The sequence below is a fragment of the Microtus pennsylvanicus genome, chromosome 5 (genome assembly GCF_037038515.1).
Source record: "Microtus pennsylvanicus isolate mMicPen1 chromosome 5, mMicPen1.hap1, whole genome shotgun sequence".
NCBI lineage: Eukaryota > Metazoa > Chordata > Mammalia > Rodentia > Cricetidae > Microtus > Microtus pennsylvanicus.
Window position 1 is genome coordinate 67952204 of NC_134583.1, and position 18343 is coordinate 67970546.

The following is an 18343-nucleotide window of genomic DNA, read 5'->3' on the forward strand; positions in this document are numbered from 1 at the left end:
TACAAAGTGAGACCTCCTTCCCCCAAAAAAGTCTGGGAGGCCTAATTAGGCTGGCCCACTTGTTCTGCTACATTCTACACCCTGTGCCAGCTTGGCCTTCACTCTGAAGCATGTTAACCCAGGTGTCCTGAGCCCAGACTCTAGACATCACAGATTCAGTGGTTTTCCTGAAGCCATTAAGAGACCCAGGCATACAAGGACCTGATTTCCCTCACGTTGCTGCTGTCGGTCTCCTTTAACACATTGAGCTGCAGCAGGCAGGCATGGGGGATCACAGGCTTCCCACTGTACCAACTGTCCACTTTCTGATCTCCAACACTGGGTCTTAACTCTAATGGGTATTCCTGATGCAGTACTTTTCAGGCCTGCTGGGTACTGGGATTCTGCAATGAACACAAGTCTATGTAAGCCAGACACATGTTGAAACAGACATTTCCACTGGGGTCAGACCTACAATAGCCTGGGGGCCAAGCATCCCAGAGGATGTCCGGAATAGATGATGCCCAGCAGTAGAGACTGGCTCCTAAAGCTTTGGTTCTGGGAGTCTACTAGCAAAAGGACACCTTTAGGCCTTTCCTTCCAAGAGTCTGCTCCACGTGCTTGGGGAAAGTGAGACTTCCAACTTTGACTCTTACCATCTGGATAATCTTTGGAAAGGATCTCTTCTTCAAACCTCAGAACCTGGTCAAATGGAGAAACTACAGGATTGTGGAAGGAATTACCAGACTGGCCGGCGGATTAACGAAGACAATTAGGACTATTTCTAGGGGGGGGGGCGGGGGGTGCGTACAGACACCACCTCCTACTAACCCCACGTTGGGTTAGAATCCTTGTCTGTTCGAGCACCAGGGATAGCTATAGGCGAAATCAGGCCCGGGCACCGACTGGCTTCCGAGCTTAGGCTGCGAGTCGCAACCGCATTTCCGGGCGAGCAGGCAAACTGAAGCCGGGAGCAGGGGGAAGGGCAGACCTGCCTGCGCTGGCCGCCGTATGACGCGCCCCCTCATTTGCATGCGGTCCTCCGATTGGCCACGGCGGCCGCCGGGACAGGAGGCCGGCCCCCTCCCCCTCCCGCCGCAGCCGCGGTAGCAGCTGGTCTCGGTGTAAACAAGTCGAGGCGGCTGCGATCCGGGCCGGGGGGGAAGGCGCCCATTAGGAGCGCCCCCCACTCCCAGGCCAGGCTACCCCGCGGACCGGGTCCTCCACGCGCCCAGGCGAGGTGAGGCCTGCGCCGACGTCGCTGCGCGTCGCCCCCGCCCCGCAAGCGAGGACTGCCCCTTCCCCCGCGCGCGCCCCCTCCCATCCCCTCGCCCCAGGTGAGCCCCGGGGTCTCAGGTAAGGCTTGGCGACGCAGGTAAGATGCCCTCGGCGCAGATGAGGCTTGGCGCCTCCAGGTAAAAACCCCTCCTCTCCCCAGGGGACCCTCCTCCTTTGATGAGGCCTCCTGCCTCCTCCAGGTGAGAGACCCTTTTCCCCAGGCGAACTCCAGGTATCCCACGTTTGCCCTGCCCCTCGTCCAGATAGGGTCCCAAGGACTAGTCAAGCCCCGTACTCCCTCGAAACTGAAAACTGGCAGCCCATCCACTCTGAAGCCCCTTCTTCCCGTTTCAGATGCCAGCTCAGCAGGGGTGAGGCCAGAAGCAGGTGGGTGACTCACCTGCAACTCCTCCTAGCCTCAGTTTACCCGCTGATGCAACCTGAGGCCTCCTCAGTGAGTCAAAACTGAAATGACTCTGGTCCCTGGTGAGACTGCTGGCTCTAGGGAAAGGAGAGAGCAGCCAAGTGTGACAGAGTCCCCATAGTTCTGGGCTTGCCTACAGATGTGTGGCCTTGGTCCTGACAGCCCACCTCTCTTCCCTGGCAGGCACTGGGCTCCCTCTGCTCCCCGTGGGCCGCTCCCCGCGTGGGGCCACTGCCCTTGGCCCCCGCCATGGTGCGGATTTCGAAGCCCAAGACGTTTCAGGCCTACTTGGATGATTGTCACCGGAGGTATAGCTGTGCCCACTGCCGAGCTCACCTGGCCAACCACGACGACCTCATCTCCAAGGTGAGCAAGCCACATTTGAGTCTAGAATGGCAGTGGGCTGCCTGGCAACTCCCCATCGACAGCCCTAACCCCTTCCTCTCGTCTTCCCACTACCCTCCAGTCCTTCCAGGGCAGTCAGGGGCGTGCCTACCTCTTCAATTCTGTGTGAGTATTCACCTCCTTCCTTTCTTTTCCTGACCTCTGTTGTGACCTGTGACCCCTGGCATCATGCCCAGCCCATATTCCCAGAGTCCCTTGTTTCAGACAGGAAGCCATGATCAGGCCTGTCTTAGAGCCAAACACAGACACTCAGTATACTAGCTAGAGGGGGCCTCTGGGGTGCTGAGACCCTCCCTGGGACCACCCTTTGTCCCCACAGGGTGAATGTGGGCTGCGGGCCAGCAGAGGAGCGGGTGCTGCTGACAGGTCTTCATGCTGTCGCTGACATCCACTGCGAGAACTGCAAGACCACCTTGGGCTGGAAATATGTGAGTTCGTGATCTCTGACCCCAGGCTGGCCTTTGACCTAACCTCACATCCCTTCTTCCTCGAAAGCATTCACCTTTCAGAGTAGGACCTGGCCCAGCACAGACAAAACAGACTTTCTCCCAGTGACTGCTGTTGGTCCTTTGCATTCTACAGAGCTTTGAGGATGTTCCGCTTCCCTCAGAGGCACCAGTGCCCCATCCTAGAGACGAAGAGCAAGTAGCGTCAGCATTTATTGAATGCTTGTACACCACGCGCATGAGCACACTTGGCGTATAGTCTCTCACTCAGTCATCACAACGGTTCTGATGGCAGAGTCTATTCCAGAAGACAGGGAGGTCTGAAGGTGTTAGGACATTTGCCCCAGATTCCATAGCTAAGACCCTGCATGGATGTGGAAGTTAGGTGCACAGATCCCTGCACAGCTCGCATTGCTTCTGATGCTGTCTAGCATCTGATTTCACAACCTCAAGTCTCATTTCCTTATGTGGCACTGGAGCATAAAGCCACTAGCTGGGGTGGAAGATCTTTATGAATATCAGATTGGATGTAACAAAGGGGGTGCTTTTGGGGTGTACAAGGAATTGGGTTGGGAAAAGCATTACTTGGAGTGGTTCTTGTGAGCTGGAGGTCCCAGTCAGAGACAGACAGTCCTAACCTGACTTTACCTCTGGCCCTACTGCAGATTTTCTGTGTGTCCCTGGACCCTCTGAAGTTCCTAAAAATGTGCCCTAGGCCAGAAGTTAAAAACTCAAATGTCAGCCAGGCAGTAGTGGCACGGTGCCTTTAATCCCAGCACTCAGGAGACAAAGGCGCTGAATCTCTGTAAATTCAAGGCCAGCCTAGTCTGCAGACTGAGTTCCAGGGCTGCCCTGAGAAACCCTGCCTTGAAAAACAAAAAACCAAACTCAAATGTCAGCAGGGTGTGGTGTTATATATCTTTAATCCCAGCACTCAGGAAGTAGAGGCAAGTGATCGCTTGAGTTCTAAGCCCACCTAGAATAACACAGTTCCAATACAGCTCGGGATACATAGACCCTGTCTCAAAAAACAATAAAAACTGCCGGGCGGTGGTGGTGCACGCCTTTAATCCCAGCACTGGGGGGGGGGGGCAGAGGCAGGCGGATCTCTGTGAGTTCGAGGCCAGCCTGGTCTACAAGAGCTAGTTCCAGGACAGGAACCTAAAAGCTACAGAGAAACCCTGTCTCGAAAAAAAAAAAACAAACCCTCAAATGTCTAGAAAGCCAAGCAGATATTGTGGATTTGTAAATGGGCAGCATAGATTTAGGGCAGGAAAAGCAGGCTGGGGCAAAATGGAGTGAGCATGTATATGTATATTTAGTTTAGTATGTAAGTTATATTGTGTTTTTTTAAATGTGGTGCTTGTAACAAATCCAAGCCCTCCCACATGCTAACCATTTCCAACCCCTAAAGTTATTTATATTAGGTGATCTGCTATCTAAACAAAACTATCTATAGGCTGAAGTGGCCCTCAGGCCACCAGTTTGCAATCCCTGGACTGTGAAATGAAGTCTTCTAGGTACTTCCATGTCCTCCCTGTTGGAGCTGTCATTAATGTTCTAAAGGTACCCACGACTCCACATTCCAGTCCCAGTGAGAAACGGCCCTGCCAGTTCTGTGTTTGTGGGCAGGTAGCTGGGCTTCTCTGGGCCAGTTTTTTCATATATAAAACAAGACCAGTCATATCCCTTTCCCAGCCCCATTGCCTAGCGGTAAAAGTCTTGTCCATGGACAGCAGCCCTTTCTCTCCTTTTCAGGAGCAAGCCTTTGAGAGCAGCCAGAAATACAAAGAGGGGAAGTACATCATTGAACTCAACCACATGATCAAAGACAACGGCTGGGACTGACCTAGCTCCTGACGCATGTGGCTTCACCCTGGCCTGGCCGCCAGGGGGAGCCACTGGTTTCGCTCCTCCTCAAAGGAGCTCAGTAACCTTGGCGCCCCCACAGGGGAAGGATCCAGCTCCTGTACATATATTTTATTGCATGCACTGTGAACTTGGGTGGAGACCAGGAGGGGAATTGCACCCCCAGCACCTCCCTGCGATCTGGCTGGCTTGGATCTCATTTTTTAACCCCTTCTTGTCCTGCCTGTCCCATAGATATGGCCTGTGTGCTGCTCTCATGGCCCTGGTGCACTATCTTTCTGTGAACTTCTCCCACTGGATCCCTCTTATCCGCAGCGTGTCTGTTCTCATTCTGTAGCGTTTGTAAATAATAAAACAATGGAATGGAGACTGCCCGTGGCTCACATGGAATACAAGAAGGGGGACCTGGAATTCAAGCTCCTTTCCTATAGACAGGTTACATTTTGAGCCTCAGCAGGAGAGATGGGGTAGGAACAGTAGGCCAAGATGGTCTAACCTTTGACCTCTTGCCAGTGTACATCTTGGCTTTAGTGCCTAGGAGGCAGCTTCAGGGAAGGCCACCACTTCTCTGGCTTTATATCCGTGCCTGGACTACAATTCCCAGCAACCCCAGCACAGGCTCTCTGTGGCCTTTGCGTGCTTGTGGCGCAGTGCTTACTGGGAAATGTAGTTGAAGTGTTTCTCGGCGCAAGCCCTCACGCCTAGCATGAGCTATCAGACTGGAGTTGTGCACTTCCCTCAACTTCTGAGACTTGGAAGTTTTTTGAAACTGTAAATTAAGTAGCACTCTAGGCTTTAGTCCTCTGCTGCGGTCTCTTGTGGAAGATGTCCAGTGTCTGGCATGGCATGTCTGCTCAGGCACCAACCCTGCACTTGTCCTCCAGTTCACTTCGCAAGGCGAACCTCCAAGTGAACAAACAGAGGGGTCACCTTCCAGAAAGTCTGGGGCTTTAGGGTCTAACCAGGTCCAGATCCCACCCCTGCCCCCCACCCGGGCTTCCCCCTCCGTGGGAACGGAGACCAGCTGGCCGGAAGCGCCAAACTGCGTCCCTGTCCTAGCCCTAGGGATCAATCAGGCCGAGGAGTTAATTATGTAATGAGGGGGCAGGGGGTCGGGACTAGTGAAGCCGTGAGGGAGAGGGGAGGGTACCCAGGTATCCGGCCTCCTCTTGGACCCCTTCGAGGCCCCAGGGGTCTCCATTCCAGCCCACCTCCCGGGCCCCAGGGAGGGGAGGGGCTGTGATCTCTGGTTTGGAAGGGGCTGTGCTGTGAGCTATAAAGGGGGCATCTCTTAGACTCTGGACTCTAGCAACGGGACACAAGGCCAGAAGCTACAACATGTACCATCCACGAGAGTTGTACCCCTCCCTGGGGACTGGCTACCGTCTGGGACACCCCCAGCCTGGGGCAGACTCTAGCTTCCCACCTGCCCTGGCAGAGGGCTACCGCTACCCTGGTGAGCGGTTGGATCGGCTCTGGGTAGGGGGCAGGAGACTGGGAATATGTGGTCTTCCCCTGGATCCTCATTCTTCCCACATCTCCAGATTTGGATACCTCTAAACTGGATTGCTTCCTCTCTGGGATTGAGGCAGCCCCCCATACTCTGTCTGCACCCCCTCCTTTGCCCCTTCTGCCAACTTCTCTGGGCCCTGAGACAGCACCACCACCTCCAGAGGCCCTTCACTCGCTTCCTGGGGTCAGCCTGAGCCTGGAGAACCAGGAACTGTGGAAGGAGTTCAGCGCTGTGGGGACAGAGATGATCATCACCAAGGCTGGCAGGTGAGGGATGGCCAAGTCAGTTTCTGGAAGAGACAGACTTCCTGGGGACAGAGCTGTATTTAGGAGTTTCTCCAGGGGTAGTAGAACCCAGAGAGCAGAATCTGACTGCGGCCTGACACTATCTGTGACCCTGGATGGATAGGAGTTACACTGTAACGAGGTTCAAGGATCAGTCCAGAGAGTCTGCAGCTGGGTTTGGGAGCCATTCTATGAAGGGTCAGAGAGGTCAGTCTGGGCCTGGGGCAAGGAAGTCTGGATGGGTTATAGGTTGGCATATGGCCTAACTCAGAAACAGCCTATGAAAAGGGGCAAAGAGCAGCCAGTGACCAGTGTCAGAAAATCTGTCCAGGATCAGGGTCAGTATGTGGCTAAGTCCCAGCTCATCCTAGAAGGTAAGTGCTCAGTGTGTGAGCTCTGGCAAGGTCTCTAAGGCCTGAACCCTTGATAAATCCTGTTTCCAGGACCCGGCACCTATTGTTTCTGAGGAAAGTTAGTCTTGCAGCCGCAGGGATCAGCGCTGCACCACGGTGGGAGCAAGCGAGCGACTCAGGCTTCAGGAAAAAAGCAGTCTCCCGTGTTTCCGCAGAGTTTGAGGGGGGACAGCAGTCAGGAGTCTGGGCAGAAGGGGCAAGGACTCTGAGACAGGACGCTAAGGTGTTGTAACAGAATGGAGAGTGAAGGGGCAAGGGGGGGAGATGAACCTGCTGGGGCCTGTCAGAGCCCCTAACCTGTCGGTCCCATCTCCCCCTCTGTAAAGTCTTCCAGCTCTTAGATTCTGCACTTGAGGATCAATTACACCACCCTTGCTCTTACTGTGCCAAAATTGAGGTGTCTGTTGCTAGTTCCTTTGCTGGTGCTGGGCTCACTTGTGCTAGTGGGTAGCTCCAGCCCTTTCCATTCCTCCCCCTCCCCTGTGCAGGCGCATGTTCCCTGCTTGCCGAGTGTCAGTCACTGGCCTGGACCCGGAGGCCCGCTACTTGTTCCTTTTGGATGTGGTTCCAGTGGATGGGGCTCGATACAGGTGGCAGGGCCAGCACTGGGAGCCTAGTGGCAAGGCTGAGCCCCGCCTGCCAGACCGTGTCTACATTCACCCTGACTCTCCTGCCACGGGTGCCCACTGGATGCGGCAGCCAGTATCCTTCCATCGCGTTAAGCTCACCAACAGCACGCTGGACCCCCATGGCCACGTGAGGCCCAGGCTGGGACTCCTTGGTTGGGTTTTAGGGTGGTACTGGGTGGAAGATAGGCTGGAGCCCAGGTCAGAGAATCACCCCATGTCTTCCCTCCCAGCTGATCTTGCACTCCATGCATAAGTACCAGCCCCGAATCCACCTGGTGAGGGCCACCCAGCTTTGCAGCCAACACTGGGGGGGTGTGGCCTCCTTCAGATTTCCGGAGACCACATTCATCTCTGTGACAGCCTACCAGAACCCTAGGGTGAGTATCCTTGCTTGAGGGAGGGGCAGTGCCCCGCCCGGGCTACTGGGGCCTTGACCTGGATGTGTGTTCTCAGATCACACAGCTGAAGATTGCAGCCAACCCCTTTGCCAAAGGTTTCCGAGAGAATGGCAGAAACTCTAAGAGGTGGGCATCATTCATTCAATGGGTGTTTACTAATTGCTTACTGTGTGCCAGGCCCTGGGAACATGATAGTAAGTAGTAAAAACACTTCTCCACTCTTGATTCAAGAAATACTTGAGGTTTCTCAGCCCTCATACAATGGATATTCTAGTGGGCAGTGCAGCAGACAAAACCAAGAGAAACCTAGGATGTTCTAGTGAGCAATAAGCCACGGGAGGATGGGAAGGACAGGAGGACGCAGCAGATAAAAGGCACTCTGAGGACATTAGAGAAAGACCTGAAGTAAGGGGAAGGAGCCATGTGGGTGCCTGCCAAAGCAGTGCAAAGGCCCCGAGGCACAAGTGTATCGCAGTGAGCAGGAGAAGGAAAAGCAAGTCAGGGAAGCGACTGCTTACCAATGAGAGACTTGGGTGTGGGCCTGGGGAGAGCCTCTGGTCTACCCCAAGACAAGTGACTGGCTCACTGGCTCACATGTAGACAGTGGCACGTCATGAGGGAGGCATTCTTGCCTGCAAAGTCAGGTGCAGCAAGGCTCGGAAGAGGCTGCGATACGGCCGACGGCCTGGCCTTTGCAGTTGGGAAGGTGCTGTCTCGGATCTTAATACCCACAGGGGAAAGCACTGACGAGCCAAGTCCAAGTCAGAGAAGAAACCTGTGCTCTGCTGCCTTTTAGTGGCTTCTCTGGCCTTCAGTTTCTTATCTGTAAAGTGGGTATAATATAGCACCTGCCCAACAGGGTGCCTGGAAGAGTTAAGTACTATTAGTGCTACCATCATCATCACCATCATCATTCCCCAGGGAGCGAGATGCTCGTGTGAAGAGGAAACTTCGGGGTCCAGAGCCGGCGGCCACAGAGGCCTGTGGGAGTGGGGGTGAGTGCCGTCCTGATGGTGAGGCCAACTTGAGACACTGAGCCTTCCCTAGCCAACCTGTGCCTTCTGTCTCCTCAGATACACCAGGGGGGCCCTGTGACTCCACCCTAGGTGGGGACATTCGGGACTCAGATACAGAGCAGACTCCAGCTTCTGCTCCAGCTCCTCCATGTGGTGGTCCCAGTGCTGAGGCCTACCTCCTACACCCTGCAGCTTTCCATGGAGCCCCCAATCACCTACCAGCCAGGTAAGGTGCTCCAGGAGGGCTCGGTGTTCCAGGAGGGGTGGCCTCTCCTCTTCTGACACCTCTCTCTTGACTTCAGGAACCCCAGCTTCCCTGAGGCTCCAGACCCTGGGCGCCCAGCCCCCTACTCAGCTGCATTCCTGGAGCTACAGCCTGGATCAGGGGGCTCTGCCTATCAGGCCGCTCCATCCTTTGCTCCACATTTCATTCAAGGGGGCCCCTTCCCTCTACCATACCCAGGACCTGGAAGTTATCTGGATATGGGATCCAAGCCAATGTACTGAGCTAAGTAGTAAGCCAAGACAGGGCCTATGCCATCTTCCCTTTAAAACCTCCTGCTCCCTTCCCCCAGCCTGGTAGCACCCTCATTCAAGTGCCCCCACTACCACCAAATGGCTGCCTTGGGCCTCTCTCTCCTCTATCCCTTACTTCACACCTTGATTTCACTCCACCCCCTCTGGCTTCAAAGCTCAGGCAAGGCTGCTCAGAGCCCAGCTGGGGCCAGCTTCCCCTTCTCAGCTCTCACCTCAGTGTGAATGGAGGGAGACTTTGCCTGGCCAAATGGGGCCCAGCCCAGCACCCCCACCTCCTGGGGGCCTCATCACTGGTGTAAGTCACACCAGTTTGTTCTCAGGATCAGAGTATTTTTTGTTAATAAAACTCCAAAGACTCAGAAACTAATGGTGTTGGCCCTGGGGGAGCCTGGGGGAGCCACAGCTGTAAGGGGAGACCCAAGCAGTTTCCAGATGCTTGCCCTTGTGGATGTGAAGTAGCCTGCTCAGGAACATGGGTAACTTCCCTCACAATGGCTGTTTAAGAATTAAGGCTGTCCTGGAACCTGGCCTTCACCCAGAACTAAGCAAGCCTTTGGGAAAGATCACCAGATGGAGCCTAAAGGCTCTGTGCCAGGGGACAAACAGGACAGGTTTCCATGTCCACCTCAGTCAAACCTGACAGAAATCCCAGAACCCCAGTACTAGTTTTCTTGTTTTATTAGAATTTTTTCTTTTTTTTTTCTCAAAATGTTTTATCTAAAAACAAAACCAAAAAAGAAAAAAAGGAAAAAAAAAAAAAGGAAAAATGACTGGAAAACTTCATGGACAAAGTGGGAGAAGGAGAGAAGCCCGGAGCAGAAGCCCCAACCTCTCCAGAGCAGTCCACACCCTGGGGCCAGCCAAGCCAGGCAGTCCCTCCACACCAGCCTCCGCCTGGGAAGAGGGCAGTCACAGTGGTCCAAGGGCCAGAGGGGCTGGGGCCAAGGAGTCACAGGAAATAGTCGGCCACCGGCTTCTTGGAGGGGATGCCACGTGTTTCTTGGGGTGCAGCCTCAAAGATGATGAAATCTTTCTGGAGATGCTCATCCAGTTCCAAGATGGCTGCCACATTCCCACAGCTGGATTTGGGAACAGCACCGTTAGCAACAGCGGCCTAGATGTCTACCCTCACCCTAGCTCCTGGTCCTGCCAGCTTACCGGTAGCAGTAATTAGGTGCTGACCACACAGTAAGCACGGTCTCATTGAAGTGCCACTTGTAACCTTCCATCACCAATTGGTGGGCACGGCAGATCATGTCAATGTCATTGGCTGCATTGAACTGGGCCACCACATCACTGCCAAACAGGTAGCCTGCCCCACGGGGGCTCACTCCCCAGCCTGTGGTGTCTGAGACAAGACAAGGACAACATGTGGGCTTCTCTGGCTAACTACTATACCAGAGTTAAAAGCCTGTGCCTCTTCCCTCATCAACCTTGCCTTCTTCTAGGGAATCCTGGAGACAGGATAGCTCTGAGGAGAAAGACTGCCTCATGGCTGGCCTCCTCATCAGCGGCCATACAGTGGACTGTCCAAGCAGCACTTAGTGATAGGAGGCGCTCACAGCCAGAGCACCGACCATCAACAAGGACTCCTGAGCCGGGCGATGGTGGCGCACACCTTTAATCCCAGCACTCGGGAGGCAGAGGCAGGCGGATCTCTGTGAGTTCAAGACCAGCCTGGTCTACAGAGCGAGTTCCAGGACAGGCTCCAAAGCTACAGAGAAACCCTGTCTCGAAAAAACAAAAACAAAAAAAACAAAAAAACAAAAAAACAAAAAACAAGGACTCCTGGCAGTAAGGTCACTTTATCCCCATGGGGCAGTCTGCAGTAGCAATGATGGGATTGGAGGGTATGCTTAGGATTGGTATGCAGAAAGCCAAGCTTTAAATTTCAGTTCTGCCCCAAACAAAATAAGGAACCCTCAGAGGTCACTGTTCTAGGGGAACTGGTTTCCCCTCCAGAGAAGCTACTGTTAAGGTCTAAGGTCTCTTTCCACCCTGTGAGCCATGAAACTCAAGGCCACCACTACAGGCCTCAGTACACCACCACTCATGCTGTCTGCTCTTACGGAGGGTCCAGTCAGGCAGTGGAAGGCAGAAACCAGTGTGGACCAAACTTGCCCTTCTCTTCCCTGCCCCGACTCTCCTCTCGTCATACACTTGCTTTATCCAGTCTCCACAGCTAACGGGACAGCCAGTTCAGGTACCGCCCTCACCTTCAGGGTCAGACCACAAGAGGTCACACATGGGTCCATCATGGGGCACCTCTTGCTTCCGGTCAATCGTCCGGATCTGGTCCAGGGTCTGGATGGAAGGGGAGAGGCCCCCATGCACACAGAAGATCTAGAAGGGAGTGTAATACCACAGAGAATGGAGGTGGAAGCCCAGAGTCCCACCACTGCCCCGCCCCCAAGGAGATCCGGCCAACCTACCTTGCCATCGATGATGGCAGACAGGCTGAGGTAGTCAAAGATCTCAGTGCAGTAGCGCCAGACAGTCACTGAGCCATATTTGCGCAAGCACTCATCATAGAAGCCATAGACCTGGGTGATCTGGCGGCTCTCGTGATTGCCCCGGATCAAAGTGATGCGGTCAGGATATCGAACCTAGAGGCAGCACAAAGCCAGGACTGGTTATAGTCTCCATCCCCCACTTGGCCCCTCCCAAGTCTCCAAGATGTATCCACCAGCCTCACTCAGTCTTCACCATGATCTGCCTAACCTAGACTCCTGTTATCTCTTACATAATCATGGTGTCCCTGCCTCACAGGCTCCTAGGGGCCTTTTCCAGAGAACTACAAGACCAATGATTCCTCTCACCTGCCAGACTCAGGCTCCAGTCCTCAGTGCCCTGCCCCGCCCCACCGTGGCCGCTCACCAATGAACTCTCCCAGTTCACTCAACTCCTGCTGCTCCCCGAACACTCAGCCTCTGCCTGCTTCCCAGAACTCACATCACCAGCCTCTTCCTCAAGGCTCAGGAGACGGCCCCACTCATGGCCGCAGTCATGACCAGCCCCACTAAGCACACAGTCCACAGCCACAGCAAAGCTCCAAGGTAGGTGACAGGGAGGGTGATGAGGGCAGCAAGTAGTGGCCAAGGCTCATGTTCCAGGGGTCAAGTGTCCTCACCTTAAGAGCCAGCAGGAGGAGGAAGGTTTCAACACTGTAGAAACCACGGTCCACGAAGTCTCCCATGAAGAGGTAGTTGGTCTCAGGGACATCGCCACCTACCTGGGAGGAGGGATATGGCTCTGCTTGGCCCCAAACTATTCTCTCTGGTTGCAGTGGCCAGAGTCTAGCTGAGCCCCTTGTCTCACCCAGAGACCATGCAGCCTAAGGCCTCTCGGAGATCATGTCCTCCAGTCCCCCCTAGTTCACAGCCCCAGTGTCCCCCCACTCACTCTGAAAAGCTCCTTGAGGTCATAGAATTGTCCATGGATGTCACCACATACCTGGGAAGGAAGAATAGGTAGACAGAGTGGACAAAGGCATAGTCTTTTTGTTCCCAGGAATCATCTTTCAAAACATCTGTTACTCTCCAGGCCAGCCAGGGCTCTATCACTCCATCTTAGGACCCAAATTCCACCTGTAGTCCCAAGTGAGCCTGTTCTGGTATCATCTATTGCCCCTCAGTGAAAGCCAAACGCCCTGGTGCAGGAGATGTGTTTTTCCAGGTAGACCTGCAGCAGCGTCAGGAAGACTGGCTTCATCTGTCTGCCCCTGTGTCCAGCACAGTTACTAACACAGGGCTACTGTTTCACAAACTTCTGCCTTGCCTATGAGCACCCCACAACAAATTGCAATTCCCGCAGCACCCTTTATGTTCTTGTGCTACGCAAGCTAGAACTCAGGGCCTCATGCATACTGGGAAAACACCCCATCACTAAGCTGCAAACTCGCCCACCATCTAATCTTATATCAGGGCTCACCTGAAAGTCGAGAAGCAAGAGGCTAGGGATGTTCTAGCCTCTCATAAATTTAGAGGTGGGGGCTGTTATCAAACCACTTAGGATGTCCATGTCCTCAAAATACCAAGTCAGGCTCCAAGAGACAGAGTACTCACTGTGACTGGCGAGTCCACCCTCTGCACGTTGCTCTCTTCTACCAAGATCTCTCTGGAGACATGAGAAGACCAGGATCACCAGTCAGGCCAGCCCAGCCCAATTCCTGACCTTTTTTGGAGGGAGGGAGGACATGAGGTAGTCCTTGAACCTCCATGGGGCAGAAGGAAATCCCCATGACTTGGTCAGAAAGCACTGACCATGGCCTTCCACCACTCAATACCTGCAGCCAAATGGACCAAGTCCAAGTTCTCACCCTGCCCCCAACCGCCATTCAAGTCCTTCCAAACAGGCTGGGACATTTCCAGCCTTGATTCTCCCAGTGGTTTCTTCTCAAGAGGAGAGCTCACACCCCTAGGAGGGAGGTTCCTTTTCCTTAGAGCACTGACTGTCCCTAGGTTGAGCTGACCTCACTCCCTACCAATCAGAGCCCTCCTCTCAGGCTATCCAAAGTAAGGGTAAGGCCCAGGGCAGGGTGCCCCAGATGCACCTTTTCAAAGGGTTGTGTTGCTCCTTCACTGTTGGCAATTAAAAGGGGGGGAAAAAACCCACAATTTTTTTTTTTTTGAGACTGGGTCTCATTTTGTATCCCTGGCTAGCCTGGAACTTGATGTGTAGACCAAGATCGTCTCAAGGACAAGAGATCTACCTGTCTCTGCCTCCTGTGTGCTAGGATTGAAGGACTGCATTACCGTAGTATGAATTTACAGCATATGGAATTGGCTCTAGTTCTTTTTTTTTTAAAGATTTATTTATTATGTATACAACATTCTGCCTCGATGTATGCCCACACGCTAGAGGAGGGTGCCAGATCTCACTACAGATGGTTATGAGTCACCATGTGGTTGCTGGGAATTGAACTCAGGACCTCTGGAAGAGCAGCCAGTGCTCTTAACCTCTGAGCCATCTCTCCAGCCTCCTGGCTCTAGTTCTTGTAGTGTGAACTACTTCTCAAAATCCCTTCGGCAGTTCCTGCAGTCCACTCTCAGCAGCCCTCCCCTCTCCAAACCTGAGCTTAAGCGCAGCACTAAGCTCACACGCAGGTCAAGACAGTATAGACAACTGTGTTAGGGTCAGTGTCATGGGATGGCCAACACTGGGCAGATCCCAGGATTCCCAGCACAGAGATGCTGAGCTCAAGACCAGCCTCATTCAAGGCCAGCTAGAGCTAGTGGGAGGAAACACCGCAGACACAGTCTCTATCTCCACCCCCCACTCCCTGCCACACAGGATTAGAGGGCAAGGGTGAGGACCAAGCTACTGTTCCATTAAACAGGGTAGAAGCCACACTGAAGCAGTTCCCAGAAGAGGCAGGTAACTAGCCTCAACTGTCGCCTGTGTCTTTCCCTTTCACCCCTACCCTGCTTGAAGGTTCCTTCTCACTGTGCTCCGACAGCTGGAGTCTTTCAAGGACTGGCATCTCTTAGAAACCCCTGATAGCTTCAATCCACAAATACGCCATTAGTCCCCTTCCCACCATGAGTATCACCACCTCCTGACTTACAATACCCAAAGAGCACCCCAAGTTTACTTCAAGCCCAGATCCACTGGAAGAATATTCACAACCATTTTACTGAACACAATCTGTTCCGCTTTACTGACTTCAAAATCATCACCGCATAAAGTGGCAGAGCAGACTCAAGTCCACTGTCACCACATCCAAAACATCCTAGAAAACGCTGCCTCTCTCCATATGTATAGCTCTTAACTCTTTTAAGGTTTTTTTTTCCTTTATTTTATGAGCCACAGTCTCATGTGGTGGCCTTGACCTAGCTGAAGATGACCCTAAACTCCTTAGCCCCCCCCACCTCCCAAGTGCTTGGGAGTAGAGGTGTGCAGAGACTGTAACTTTTTATTTCTTTATTTTTAACAGGGCCCCACGCAGTAAACTAAACTGGTCTGAAATTCATTATGCCCTATTCTAGTTTATCTACTATGTTTCTCTTAGGGTACCAGCCGAACACGAGACTGACCCCACTCCATCTTCTTGAATCACAACTAAAAGGACCAGTATTCGGAGAGGCAGTTCCATTCCTTCCTTGCTGATAAGTGGAACAATCATAGTCCGTGTTTGGTAAAGTGAGCACAAAACCACTTTCTCTTTAAGGATTGATGGGACTGAGAGACTTTTTACAAACCACAAGTTTTTTTTGTTGCCTTGAACCAGCTCTTTATTCAAGGCCTGTCCCAGAACTCAGTCTCTCCAAGAAACTTTCTCTTTCGCCCCAACAGGGCAGGCCGGTTTCCCTGAGTTTCCTAAAAACTTTCTGTCACTCGCTCTTACTCCATTAGAAACGCATCTATATCCGATCCGTGGTTCCTGGGGTGAAGTGGCCCTCGGGACCGCTCCTCTCCGGGAATGCTTCCGGGATGGGACAAGCCCTAAAGTTCTCAGCTTAGTCCGCCCAGCCGGAACCCCTGGGCGACCGGCTGGCCTCTCTCCTGCGGGCCCGCGGGCTCACCTGGCCTTAGCGCACAGGGCCTTGACTTCGCTCTCTTTGATGAGCTCACAGCGCCGCAGTTGCTCGATCTGCCGATCCAGGTCGCTGATTTCCGCCATGGCCCACCCCCCCGCGCGGGTCAGAGTCGGGGCCGCCGCCCCCTCCGGACCGCACAGGGGTCTCCTGGGAAAAGCGAAGGCGAGCCCGCCAATCAGAGGGCCCGTGCGGGAGGGGGGACTCGATTCTGGAACCGCCCCCCCCTCCCCTCACGGCGGCCCAGGACCCTCGGTGTCCCGCTGCCCTGGCCGTACCCCGCCAACTCCCGTCGAACCCCGCGGGCCCGCGCTAAGGACGGTGGCCTAGAGGGGCCTCGGACAATTACCGCCGCTAGGACTCCGGCTGGGTCTCTCCGACTCCCCACTTTCCTTCGCTTTGGGCCTCCGCCACCGTCGCCTCTACTTCCGGCCCCGCCGCGGAAGCAAAGGGAGGCCAGATCTGTCGCGCGCCGGAAGTGACATATTCCGATCATGCCCCTCTCGCGGCATGCGGAAGGAGGAACTAAGGAATCGGAAGTGGGCGGGCGATGGAGTCTGGGAGGCAAGCATTAGCGTGTTTCAATTATGTACGCCGAATGACGTGACCTCTGATAGACTTGTCATCTCACGTTACACTTTTCTCTTGCCTGCTTTCTGCCCTTCTTCTACGATAGGTCCGAGGGTGAAGCTGCCATGTTCATCATTGCTTTTCCACCGTTTAGAATAAAGCCAAGTATTGCAGACATGTATAGTTGTTCAATGAATGGGCCAACCCTAGCCACGGATCTTGCATGGTGCGGCCCTAAACGTTTGCCACGGGATTTCGGAACCTGAGCCAGGTATGTGGCACACCTATTTGTAATCCCAGAATACAGGAGGTTGAGGCTGGATCGTGGATTTGAGGCTGTCACAGCTACATAGTAAATACTCAAAAACAAAACCAAACAAAACCCACCAAGAAGACATATTTGATAAATACGACTTGTCACCAAGCCTAACTGATCTGAACTGGACCCTCAGGACACGCAGGGTGATCAGAGAGAGAAAACACACACAAGCTTAAGTCTAATTGAAAAAAATAAAGTGCCTACTCCACTCACACCGAGCTTCTTTTTAAGATTCCCTGCAACCCAAAATAGTCTAACATGTTTCTTCTTGTCTCACTGTGCCTCGGAATGGCCCAAAATATACAAAATATCCATCTGTGCTGACCCTAACTCACAGCAAATCTTGTCTCGGCCTCCCAAGTACTAATTACAGGTGTTATGCAACCCACACCCAACATAACTTCCTATTGCCTGGACATATTTCCTTCAACATGGCGATGGCTCAGATTAACATGCTCAGTTGCAAAACTAAAAATTTAGTGTTTGAACCAAAGTTCAAATGTGAACCCAGAAAAAGCGGTTTTCAAGTCTGATTCCCATCCCCCGTTTACTTTCTGAAACTCAAAGCAACACAAAAGCTAAGACCCAGCGCTCTCTGAAGTCACACTGAAGTCCTCTGCTTCCTTAGTCTTCTGACAGGTTACTGATTTTAATCTCACAAGTCTCCACTTTTGCACATCACCTTTGGAATTTTCGGTCTTTGTTTTTCAAGGCAGGGTTTCTCTATGTTCCAGAACTTACTTTGTAGACCAGGCTGGCCTTGAACTCACTTCTTGTCTCTGCCTCCTGAGTGCTCAGTTGAAATCTTTTTCAGTTTTTTACTGGCCCTCAATTATGTGGCGTAAGATTTGCTTCCCAAAAGCCAGATGGTGGTACACACCTTTGATCCCCGCAGAGGCAGGTGTTCTGGCTACAGAGTTCCAGCATACCCAGAACTACAGGGAGAAACCTTCTCTCAAGAAAACAACAGCCGGGCGGTGGTGGCGCACGCCTTTAATCCCAGCACTCGGGAGGCAGAGGCAGGCGGATCTCTGTGAGTTCGAGACCAGCCTGGTCTACAGAGCTATTTCCAGGACAGGCTCCAAAACCACAGAGAAACCCTGTCTCGAAAAACAAAACAAAACAAAAAAAAAAAAAAAAAGAAAACAACAACAACAACAAAAAAAAACCACACACAAACACGTACGTACAAACACAATCAGAGCTGGGCGGTGTTGGCGCAGGCCTTTAGTCCCAGCACTTGGAAGGCAGAGGCAGGCAGATCAAGGTCTACAAGAGGGAGGACAGGCTCCAAAGCTACGAAGAAACCATCTTGGAAGACAAAAGACTGTCCTAGAGTTACATGTGGTGTGCAAAGAAGTGAAACGAAATTTCGGAACACTAGAGACTTTCTTTGAAGTGCTGGTGATGGAACCAGGGCTTATGAATGCCAGACAAGTGCTCACCCACTGAGCTGTATTTCCAGCCTGGGCTTGGTTTTGGCTATAGAAAATACATAGAAAGATGAGGACAGCAGAGACTGTTTTGATACCCGTACTAAACTGTCCTACGCAGATCATAACTTATAACAGAAAAAATGCAAAAAACTTTCTTGAAGGGAAATCAGCACAGAAAGGATCCAGAGCAGGAAGGCTGGAGACTACAGGACACAAAATGGTTCAGATTAAACAAGTCCCTATTAATACCTAGAATCATCAGCCACATCACATTATTAGAGCTATGATGGG

At 52.9% G+C, this 18343-nt stretch overlaps 3 protein-coding genes across 7 annotated transcripts; 2 read left to right on the plus strand and 1 right to left on the minus strand.

Annotated features, from left to right (window-relative positions):
- The first annotated feature begins 1060 nt into the window (after positions 1–1060).
- Positions 1061–4770, plus strand: Ypel3 (yippee like 3). 5 transcript variants are annotated; one of them, XM_075972252.1, is made up of 5 exons: positions 1079–1219; positions 1865–2047; positions 2148–2191; positions 2406–2514; positions 4291–4770. In XM_075972252.1, exons 2-5 carry the CDS (start codon positions 1931–1933, stop codon positions 4378–4380), a joined length of 360 nt encoding a protein of 119 aa, XP_075828367.1. In that variant the 5' UTR covers positions 1079–1219; positions 1865–1930; the 3' UTR covers positions 4381–4770. The 5 variants fall into 5 exon arrangements, with proteins under 5 accessions (XP_075828368.1, XP_075828367.1, XP_075828366.1 ...); XM_075972250.1 differs by lacking the exon at positions 1079–1219 and adding an exon at positions 1476–1711; XM_075972253.1 differs by lacking the exon at positions 2148–2191 and having other exon boundaries at positions 1061–1219.
- A 92-nt stretch (positions 4771–4862) lies between these two features.
- On the plus strand, positions 4863–9684 carry Tbx6 (T-box transcription factor 6). Its single transcript, XM_075972255.1, has 8 exons — positions 4863–5857; positions 5946–6180; positions 7100–7367; positions 7471–7617; positions 7694–7764; positions 8560–8633; positions 8712–8880; positions 8957–9684. The coding sequence occupies exons 1-8, from the start codon at positions 5740–5742 to the stop codon at positions 9159–9161; spliced, it is 1287 nt and encodes a 428-aa protein (XP_075828370.1). The 5' UTR covers positions 4863–5739; the 3' UTR covers positions 9162–9684.
- A 170-nt stretch (positions 9685–9854) lies between these two features.
- Positions 9855–16198, minus strand: Ppp4c (protein phosphatase 4 catalytic subunit). The gene is made up of 9 exons (XM_075972256.1): positions 16077–16198; positions 15716–15877; positions 13256–13307; positions 12594–12644; positions 12322–12423; positions 11624–11797; positions 11408–11534; positions 10350–10539; positions 9855–10270 (listed from the first exon to the last, which is right to left on the minus strand). Exons 2-9 carry the CDS (start codon positions 15811–15813, stop codon positions 10141–10143), a joined length of 924 nt encoding a protein of 307 aa, XP_075828371.1. The 5' UTR covers positions 15814–15877; positions 16077–16198; the 3' UTR covers positions 9855–10140.
- Between the last annotated feature and the right edge of the window lie 2145 nt (positions 16199–18343).

Bases quoted from the DNA above. Each gene is read 5' to 3' on its own strand.
- Ypel3 (XM_075972250.1), top strand. From the start codon at position 1,691: ATGCAACCTGAGGCCTCCTCA. The intron at 2,048-2,147 runs GTGAGCAAGCCA...ACTACCCTCCAG, and splicing joins ACGACGACCTCATCTCCAAG to TCCTTCCAGGGCAGTCAGGG. The intron at 2,515-4,290 runs GTGAGTTCGTGA...TCTCCTTTTCAG, and splicing joins CCACCTTGGGCTGGAAATAT to GAGCAAGCCTTTGAGAGCAG.
- Tbx6 (XM_075972255.1), top strand. From the start codon at position 5,740: ATGTACCATCCACGAGAGTTGTACCCCTCCCTGGGGACTGGCTACCGT. The intron at 5,858-5,945 runs GTGAGCGGTTGG...CCACATCTCCAG, and splicing joins AGAGGGCTACCGCTACCCTG to ATTTGGATACCTCTAAACTG. The intron at 7,765-8,559 runs GTGGGCATCATT...ATCATTCCCCAG, and splicing joins AATGGCAGAAACTCTAAGAG to GGAGCGAGATGCTCGTGTGA.
- Ppp4c (XM_075972256.1), bottom strand. From the start codon at position 15,813: ATGGCGGAAATCAGCGACCTGGATCGGCAGATCGAGCAACTGCGGCGC. The intron at 11,798-12,321 runs GTGAGGACACTT...TGCTGCCTCTAG, and splicing joins TCCTCCTGCTGGCTCTTAAG to GTTCGATATCCTGACCGCAT. The intron at 10,271-10,349 runs GTAAGCTGGCAG...TCCCAAATCCAG, and splicing joins GCACCTAATTACTGCTACCG to CTGTGGGAATGTGGCAGCCA.